The following is a 9,728-nucleotide window of genomic DNA, read 5'->3' on the forward strand; positions in this document are numbered from 1 at the left end:
ATTAAAACACAAGTCACGGGGCGCCTGGGTGGCTCAGTGGGTTAACCTCTGCCTTCAGCTCAGGTCATGATCCCAGGGTCCTGGGATCGAGCCCCGCATTGGGCTCTCTGCTCAGCAGGGAGCCTGCTTCCCTTCCTCTCCCTCTGCCTGTCTCTCTGCCTACTTGTGATCTTTGCCTTTCAAATAAATAAATAAAATCTTTAAAAAAAAAAAACACAAGTCACATCACGCCCCTTCCTCTGCTCAGACCCCTCCCTCCAGCCTCAGAGGAAAACCCGAAGATGGTATCAGAGTCTACCAGCTCGTACTACCCGGCCCCATCACTTCTGTGTCCTCTCCCCCTCCCTCACGTCCAACTCCTCAGGCTCCTCTGACACATTGGGCAGGAGCCGACCCCAGGGCCTTTGCATTTGTTATCTCCCTGCCTGGAATGCTCTTCCACCAGATGTCCAGATAGCTGCCTGGCTGCCTTCTCACTTCCTCGGGGTCTCTATTGCGCTCCCCACACGGCTTTCCCATCACTCTCCCATATCCGTATCTGCCTTTCTTTCCAGTAGGTGCTACCCTCTAATATATGTCTATTTGCTTATTTGTTTCCTGCCTATGTCTCCCACTGCTGGGATGTCAAGTTCATGGAGGCTGTCTTGTCTCCTGCAGGGCCGCCGTGTGTCCAGAACAGTGCCAGGCATGCAGTAAGAGCTCAGGCAATACTTCTGGAATGTGAACAAACATTTCCATGGACCAGCTTCCACGTAGATGCATGATTCCCATTCATTACCCACTGGTGAACTCATTCATTCTCATTGTTTTTAAAGATTTTATTTATTTGACAGAGAGAGAGATCACAAGTAGGCAGAGCGGCAGGGAGAGCGAAAGAGAGGAAAGCAGGCTCCCTGCTGAGCAGAGAGCCCAACGCAGGGCTCAGTCCCGAGACCCTGAGATCATGACCTGAGCCAAAGGCAGAGGCTTAACCCACAGAGCCACCCAGGTGCCCCTCATTCATTCTCATTTTAAGATTTTCTTTTTTTTTTAATAAGTCCTTTATTTTTTTTAAAGATTTTATTTATTTATTTATTTGACAGATGAAGATCACAAGTAGGCAGAGAAGCAGGCAGAGAGAGAGGAGGAAGCAGGCTCCCTGCTGAGCAGAGAGCCTGATGCGGGACTCGATCCCAGGACCCTGGGATCATGACCTGAGCTGAAGGCAGAGGCTTTAACCCACTGAGCCACCCAGGCGCCCCTCATTTTAAGATTTTCTTTTTATACTTTATATTTAGAGCCAATGTGTTTGTTCTGTTCGGTTACAAACATACCTCCAGGACCTCACAGAGCAAATAGCCTGGAACACACCAAGAACAAAAACAGCAGGAGAGCCCCAGATGTGCATGTAGAAACATGCACTTGGGGAGCAGAGGTGGCCCATCCAGACAGCCCCACCCATGGCGCACACTCCACACAGCAGGTAGGGCAGGGATGGAGTACTCCCTGTGGGCACCTGGCTCAACCTAGCTGGTCAGGGAGGACTCCCTGGAGGAGGGGACACAGCACCCAAAACCCAAAAGACGATTCAGAAGTTGTCAAAAAGAGGGGCGCCTGGGTGGCTCAGAGGGTTAAGCCTCTGCCTTCGGCTCAGGTCATGATCTCAGGGTCCTGGGACTGAGTCCTGCTTTGGGCTTCCTGCTCAGTGAAGAAGCCAGCCGCAAGAGGCCATGGAGGGTATGATTCCAATCAACTGACATCCAGAAGAGGGAAATCCATAGAAACAAGAAGGGGATCAGTGGTGGCCCTGCTGAGCCAGGGGGAAGAAAGCAAAGGGAGTGACCCTGATGGGCTAACTAACGGGTATGGGGGTTTCTTTTCAGGGTGATGGAAATGTTCTGGAATCAGATGGTGGTGATGGTTGCACAACTTTGCAAATATGCTAAAAAAAAAAAAAAACCCACACACACATTGGATTGTACACTTTAAAAGGGTGAATTTTATGGTATGCAAATATCTCTGGTTTTTTGTTTTGTTTTAAGTAAGGCTCCAAGCTGGGCGGGCTTAAATCACAACACTGAGATCAAGAGTCAGATGGGCTTAACCTACTGAGCCACCCGGGCGCCCCAGTATCTCTGTGTCTTAACAATGAAGGAAAACAGAACTCTCAAGACAGAAAGCAGAAAGAAGAGATAAAGGAGGGGACATTTCAACCTCTCTTGGGCCCCAGACATTCCTGCCATAACCCAGGGATGCAGAGAAGGGAGGTGGGGGCCCAGGAGAGCTGGAAGGGAGGTGGGTTCCAGGATTCAGGAGTGAGGGGAGGGGGTCTGGACTGGGGGAAAGTGATTTTGGTGTCTGGTGGTCTCTGACACAGAGCTGCAGGCTCTGAGATGCTCTCTGCCCCCAGACACATGCACTGGGGTCTCAGAGCCCACCCCTCCCACCCCTACTCCCCTCTTGTGACCTTTCTCTCTGCTCCCATCACCCACTCCCAGTTGTTATTCAACTGACTCTGAGGTCCACCCTGAACAAACTTCAGCCTGTTCCTGTTCCCAGGATGGACAAACATTGCAAACAGCAAACAGCCCACACTGACCTTGGAGCCAGGGGCAGGGGTCAGTGACCTCCCTGAGGTCCATCCTGCTGCCAGCCCCGCTCTAAACTCCCTCTTGACCTCTAGGACCCAGGTGAGGAGGGGCCGCAGGGGTTGTCCTAAGTTGGTTAGCGGTGAGGGATCCGGGTTCAAATTCACCACTTGCTGGTTGAGGAGCCATTAGTCAGTGGCCTCACCCCCCACCCCCAAGCCTCTGTGTTCTCATCTGTAAAATGGGAATGATGAAGATGCCTGGACCATTCATTGAGTTAAGGCACCAAACCACCACCAGCTGTGGTGCCTAGTGCAGAATATGTGCTCAGAAAACACAAGCTTGGGGCACCCGGGGACCACAGTCAATTGAGTGTCTGCCTTCGGCTCAGGTCATGATCCCAGGGTCCTGGGATGGAAACCTGCATCAGTCTCCCTGCTCAGTGGAGAACCTGCTTCTCCTTCTCCCTTCCCCCCCAGCTTGTGCTCCCTCTCACTCTCACCCTTGTTCTCTCTCAAATAAATAAAATCTTAAAAAAAAAAAAAAAAAGAACAAAAACTCAAGTTTAATAAATAGCCTTTGACCTTGACTGAGCACCTCTGCGGGTATCTGGCGCTGCCCACTGCAATTTACATAAACAGTCTCCTCTACTCTCCAGGGCAGCTGGTCCATGACTCCCAGACATGGACAGAGAAAACAGGCCCAGAGAGGTTAAGTGACTTGCACCAGGTCACACAGCAGGGGGGATGTGGAGGCAGGCTCCGAACCCCATGTGCCTTGTGCTTACGCACAATGCATGGTGGGCTTTTCTTTTTCTTTTCTCTACAGTCAAATATAGAATATAAAATGTACTGGGACCTAAGTCCAGGAGGCAACATTTCTGGGGGCTCTCGTTCCTCTGTTCCTCCTCTGTGCTCAGCTCTCCTGGCCAGGGGAGGGGGAGGCTGTGCCGCAGGGCAGAGAGCAGAGCCCTCCCCTGGCTGCCTCCCCTTGGCAGGGACTTCAGAGACAGGGGCCCAGGTGACAGTGACAAACAGAGGCCTTACCCATCCCTGCTGGCCTCCCTCCTTCCTCTGTTACTGTCCTAGGGGTATGCTTCAGTGCCATTAGGGATGTTCCCAAGGTTGTGCCACCATCGTCACCATCCATTTCTGGAACTTTCTCGTCATTCCAAACAGAAGCTCACGGACATTTCATCCCCCACCCCAGAAGTTTCATTTTGCTCATTATTGTTGGCGGGGAGCTGCAGGGCACTTTGTTGCACACCTACTGCGTGCTGGAGCCTGGGCTGGGGCCCCTGGGGGAGCAGCATTCTGTTGGAAGCTGCCCCTTATCTGGGGGGGGGGGAGGAGGAGAAGCATTCCAGGACCCTCAGGGGATGCCCAAAACCACAGAGAGTGCCAAACGCTGGATCTACTGGGTTTTTTCCTGTCCGTACACACCTACGATAAAGTTTAACTTATAAATTAGACACAGGGGTGCCTGGGTGGCTCAGTTGTTAAGTGTCTGCCTTCATCTCAGGTCACGATCCCTGAGGTCGTGCGTTGGAGCCCCCAGTGGGGCTCCGTGCTCAGCGGGGAGTCTGCTTCTCCCTCTGCCTCTGCCCCTCCCCCTGCTCATGCTGGCACTCTCTCTCTCTCTCTCAAACAAATAATTAATACAAAAGGTGGGGGGACTATCAGATAAGTTGCTCAGGCTGTGGCCAAGTTGCAGTTGTCCTATTCACCGCATAAAAATACAGGATCCCGGGACGCCTGGGTGGCTCAGTGGGTTAAGCCTCTGCCTTCGGTTCAGATCATGATCTCAGGGTCCTGGGATCGAGTCCCACATAGGGCTCCTTGCTCAGTGAGGAGCCTGCTTCTCTCTCTGCCTCTTGCCTACCACTTTGCCTGCTTGTGCTCTCTGACAAATAAATAAATAAAATCTTAAAAAAAAAAAAAAAAGAAAATCATCGTAAACAGCCATGATCTGTGAGCCCCACCATGACCATGGTTCTCATTAAGACGTTTCCTTATATCACTTCATTCAGTCAAAATCCTGCCTCAAGTATGGATTGTAGGCCCATTTTTCAGAGGAGGGAACTGAGGCCAGAGATAGGGGCCAGCAGGTGAGGTGGACCGAGGATTTGAACACCAGTCACTGTAGGAGGCCGGAGAGCCTTCCCCTGTCAGGCCAGAGTCCTAGGAGGGTAGGAAGGAAGGAGGCCAGCAGGGGTGGGTAAGGCCTCTGCTTGTCACTGTCACCTGGGCCCCTGTCTCTGAAGTCCCTGCCAAGGGGCGTGGGGAGGCAGCCAGGGGAGGGCTCTGCTCTCTGCCCTGCGGCACAGCCTCCCCCTCCCCTGGCCAGGAGAGCTGAGCACGGAAGAGGAACAGAGGAACAAGAACCCCCAGAAATGTTGCCTCCTGGACTCAGGCCCCAGGCCCTGCCCTCCTTCTGCTTCTGTGTTCTGGTCCTGGCCTGTGTTGTGGGTGAGGAGGTGTGGATACAGGTTTGTGTGGGGTGTGCAGGCTGGCAGACGCATGGGTAGGGAGCTTGTGTGTTTCATCGTGTGCAGATGGGTGTGCATTTCTGGTGGCCGCGTGAGAGGTGTGCACGTGGGGCTGGTGCAAATGCCCGGGGTGGGGGACGTGCCTTGGTGTGGGTATTTGCACAAGAATAGAACGTCACGGTAAATGCGTGTGCCAGCGAACATACCTATGTAGGTTGGCGTGCACACGTTTTCATGCAGAAGTTATGAGTGTGTAGATGACATGAGGGTGTCTATGTGTTGGTATGTGAACCTGTCTGCATTCTGCACGTGCATGTAAAATTTTAACACTCCAGTGTGCAAGGCATCTTCCCAACTGCCTCATGTGTGGCTAACTCTGAGTTCTCCCAGGATCCCTGAGGTAGGGCCTCTCATTATCCCATTCTGCAGAAGGGAAAACTGAGTACAGAAGAGGTTCAGTCATTGGCTAAAGAACCTCGCAGGTCCTATGGGTGCTTCTGTACGTGCATGATCGTGTGTGTCTGCATGAAGGCTGGGATCTGTAGGTGACGACACTCTGCCCAGTAGGCGTGAGAGTGCTGGAAAGGCAGGTGTGTCCGAGGAGGTCAAGTGCGATCCGAGGCAGACCCCTGGCCCCCTGGGGAGGAACAAACAGCACAGCCCTACCAGCCTCCATCCTTGGGGGTGGGCAGTCTTCCTGTGCTCTCCCTCTGCTGTCTGCAGAGGTGGTTCAGACAGTGTGGGGTCGTGGGAGACCCGAGGGGGGACAGCAAGCTCAGGTAGTAAAGGAAGCATCAGAAGAGGGGTGGGGCCAAGGGGTTACAAAACTGAGGGGGACACCATGGGCAGACAGAGGGGTGACTGAAGGGGCCGCAGGCACAGAGGGTGAAAGGCAGCAGTGACGGGTGTCAAGGGGCTGCCCTCGGGCCACCAGGGGGGACAGTGATGGTGAGCACAGAGGGGAAAGCAGGAGGAAAGATTCTCAGGTCCCAGCCCACCCATGTGGCCCTCTGGTCCCGCCTAGCCCGCCAGCAAGCCGTGACCACAGAATCCCCAAGCCCCCAACCGGGGCTAGCGAGTGGTTCTTGGAGCCTGCTGCCTGACAAGGTGAAGGTGCTGGTGACCAGGACCAGAGAGAATTGGCAGTGGTTCTGGTGAGTGTGTGCCCCGTGCTTGGGGGATGGGTGGACTCTCGGGTCTGAGGGAGGTGGGGCTGGGGGCAGGACTCCTGGGTCTGACGGAGGAGACGCTGGGGGCCTGGACCCCTGGGTCTGAGGGAGGAGGGGCTGAGAGTCTGGACCCCTAGGTTAGAAGGAGAACCTGGGTCAGAGGGAGGAGGGGCAGGGCCGGAACTCTGGGGTTCTGAGTGAAGTAAGCCTGTGACCTCTGGGTCTGAGAAGAGCGGAGAGTAAGAGTCGAGAGCAGACACTCCTAGGTCTGAAGGAGGAGGGCTGAATGGGACAGCGGAAGTCTTGGGGGTGGCTGGGGTCTCAGCTGTTAGGTCCCCTCTCCTGCAGGGGACCGGAGGCCTTCCAGGGCTTTGTGAAGACCTACTACGATGACCACCTGAAGGGCCTGAGCGTCCGCTCCCAGGCCTGGCTCCGAAGCTCCAAAGACAGCCTTCTGAACCGGGCCCACAGCCTGTGCCCCCGGCTTCTCTGTGGGGATGGGGACTAGAATTAAAGTTTCTGCCGCCGCCACAATAAAGACATACTTCTCTTGTGTCCCTATCCCTGTCCCTTCCCACTGTGGCCGCCCCCAGCAGTTCTAGAGTAGAGGACGTGACACCTGGCCACGGAGGGACGGTGGTGGTGGGGCCCTGAGCGGAAGGAGTCAAAGAGATCACTTCCTTCTCCCAGCCCTGAGACCCACCCCTGCGGGCTTGTGGGGGGAAGGAGACCTCAGACAGCCGAGTTTGGGGTTGGAGGGGGAAGGCTGGAGTGCGGATGCGGTCAGCAGGTCCCCACAGCCACCTGTCATTCCAAGCTCTGCCTTTGCCTCCTACGTGAGGGAAACCCCAGTCCCCTCTCCTGGTGGGTGCCCAGAACCCCTAACTCTTCACAGCCCCCCACCCAGCCTGTCTCTCTCAGGAGTGAGTTTTCAGAGTGGGGGGTCCCCTGTGGCTTGACCCTGGGGACAGTCACTGCCCTCTCTGCCCCGCACCGCCCCCTCAGCGGCCCTGTTGGCTCGGACTTTGGCCTAGGGACAAGGTGAGGGTGGTGGCTGTGGACAGGGAGGTGGACCACAAGAACTATAAAGCCCTTCTCTGCCCGCGTGGAGCCAGTGAGGACAGCCTGCCAGAGCCAGGTAAGAGAGGGACCAGGACGGAAATGGGGAAGGGTCAGCAGGGAGGGGGCAGAGATAATATGCAGTCAGAAACCCCACAGAGTCCCGACGTTAGATTCCTCTGTTGGAAGGGCGGGATTTAGAATCTTAGACCGTTTCCCCTGTGCCGATGCCCCTCGGGGTTGGATCTCAGCCTCATCTCCAAATTGCAGGCGACAGTAAGGCCTCTGGGCACTGTCATCGCTGAGCTGAGTGCTTCTGTCACCACGGGGCAGGGCGGTGGGGAGTGAAGACAGACAAGGCACGCAGAACAGGGCCTGGGGCATCAGAAACGGGCCTCCTGAGTGTATGAGGTGCATCCCCATACCCACTGGGTCTCAGTGGGATGTCACCCTCTGCCAAGCCTTTCCTAGGCCACGCATGTGACACGGCCTCCCCCCTCTGGAGTACTTATCCCCTCCCCCACAACGTGTCCCCCACTTGAGGACACGCTGTACATTTTCCTCATTTAATACCACTGATTGTATTTCTCTCTCATGTGGGCTGCGGAAGGGCAGGGCTGTCGCCTGAGTTCACGGCAGGGGCCCAGGGCCTTGCTTGGCACACGCGGTTAGGTGCTCAAGAAAGGCTTCTCGAGGGAATGAAGGGATGTTAGAACGAAGGTGTGAAAATCAGGAGAATCATAAAATGTTAGACAATGAGCCCCAAGCACAGGCACTGGCAGCTAGACTCAGCGTGGGGCCGGGGGGCGGGGGGAGACCTAGATGTCACTGACGACCCTGCCCCACAGCCTTCTCAGCGTTCCAGGTCTTCTGAAGCTATGGGCACCCGATACCTCCTGGTTCTGGTTCTTGTCCTCCTGGTCTTGGGATGTGGTGAGTGTGTTTGGCAGGGGACAGACGAGGGGTTTGTGAGGGGGACGAGATGAGCTCTAAGCGTCTTCCCAGTCCAGTCCTCGCCTGGCCCTTGTCCCCCTCCTTCCCTGCCTCGTTGCCCCCTGCAGCAGGCTCCTCAGCTCTCCTAACACGCTCCCCCCTGCAGAGGTCAGCGGGGCCCACATGCCCCAGCAAGATGAAGCCGCCAGCCCTGCCCTGCTCACTCAGTTACAAGAATCACTCTATGGCTACTGGGGTTCAGCCAGATCGGCCGCCCAGGAGCTGTACGAGAAGACATACCTGACCACCATGGATGAGAAAATCAGGTATCAACCCGCCCCCACTGGGAACCGGGAGTCCTGGCACCCAGCCCTGCCCGAACCCCGGATTCTGAGATCCCAGCCCCGTCCTCCCTAGGGATCCAAGAGTTTGGGTTCCAGCCACCTTTTCCCACAGGACACATAATTCTGGGCCCCCCAGTCTGTTTCTCCCCTAGACTCGGGGTACTCCCAGCCTCCTCCCCGCTCTGAGCATCTGTCCTTTCTCCCCAGGGACCTATACACCAAAAGCACAGCAGCTATGAGCACTTACGCAGGGATTTTCAGTGACCAGTTACTTTCTATGCTGAAGGGAGACCAGTAGCAGCTGGGGCCCCGACCGGGGGGGAAGGGAGAGTCCAGACCCCACAACCCCTTGGCTCCTCTGCCCTGCCCCCCACTTCTCAGCAGCTGTCAGCATCCTGCTCCCAACACTAGTCTGTCTTCTTACAAATAAATTAATGTACAAAGCCATTTATTTTATTCCATGTGGTTGCTTTTCTAAGACCAAGATGGCCACTGATTCTGTCCATCCAATGGTTATTGAGTGCCCATTAGACATATGGAGGCCTAACTTGGTCAGTGGGAATAACAAGGTAAATAATAACAAGGAATAATCGTAACAGCAAAATTAGAGACTGTCCTTCCCCAAGGTCTGGGCTTCTCCTCTGTAAAATGACAAACCAGAAACACAGCTAACTTCCAGCGGCCTCTGGCAACATCCAGGCCCTGGACAGGTCCTTTAAATGTGCCTCCCAGTGAGGTGTCCCGTGGTCCTGTGTCAGAGGGGAGACTGGTGCCCGGAGGCCACTACTGAGCATGGGAAATCAGAGCCAAGGTGGTCTGGGACCCAAGAGGATCGGTCTACAAAAGCGATGCTCTGTGACAATTCTTATACACTTGTCCGACATGTCCAAGATTTACTGAGATCCTGCTAGGGCCAGGAGACACTGCGGGGGGAAAAGGCAGTCCTGCTTTCTGTGGCCCTTTAAAAAGCTATTCATTGGGTCTGGGCCCAATTCCATGTAGGTTTAGTGATGACGGCTGTGTGCTGTGCCTTGTTACCTGCTCTCTCCCCTTGTTAGCAACAGTAGTGACATCTGAGCTCTCATTCAGGATCAGGAAGGAGCTCTGTTCCGTCTTGAGGCCACCAATGCAGCCCTAGTGCCAGAGCGACTGTGGGGTGGGAAGGGGC

At 55.1% G+C, this 9,728-nt stretch overlaps 2 protein-coding genes across 2 annotated transcripts; both read left to right on the top strand.

Moving 5' to 3' along the window:
• The first annotated feature begins 4,840 nt into the window (after positions 1-4,840).
• Positions 4,841-6,779, top strand: APOC4 (apolipoprotein C4). Its single transcript, XM_032839185.1, has 3 exons — positions 4,841-5,035; positions 6,080-6,209; positions 6,573-6,779. The coding sequence occupies exons 1-3, from the start codon at positions 4,960-4,962 to the stop codon at positions 6,730-6,732; spliced, it is 366 nt and encodes a 121-aa protein (XP_032695076.1). The 5' UTR covers positions 4,841-4,959; the 3' UTR covers positions 6,733-6,779.
• A 560-nt stretch (positions 6,780-7,339) lies between these two features.
• On the top strand, positions 7,340-9,007 carry APOC2 (apolipoprotein C2). Its single transcript, XM_032839110.1, has 4 exons — positions 7,340-7,362; positions 8,132-8,216; positions 8,383-8,542; positions 8,768-9,007. The coding sequence occupies exons 2-4, from the start codon at positions 8,162-8,164 to the stop codon at positions 8,856-8,858; spliced, it is 306 nt and encodes a 101-aa protein (XP_032695001.1). The 5' UTR covers positions 7,340-7,362; positions 8,132-8,161; the 3' UTR covers positions 8,859-9,007.
• The last annotated feature ends 721 nt before the right edge of the window (positions 9,008-9,728 follow it).

Source organism: Lontra canadensis, unplaced genomic scaffold (assembly GCF_010015895.1).
Source record: "Lontra canadensis isolate GAN:19392208 unplaced genomic scaffold, GSC_riverotter_1.0 scaffold107, whole genome shotgun sequence".
In the NCBI taxonomy this organism is placed as follows: domain Eukaryota; kingdom Metazoa; phylum Chordata; class Mammalia; order Carnivora; family Mustelidae; genus Lontra; species Lontra canadensis.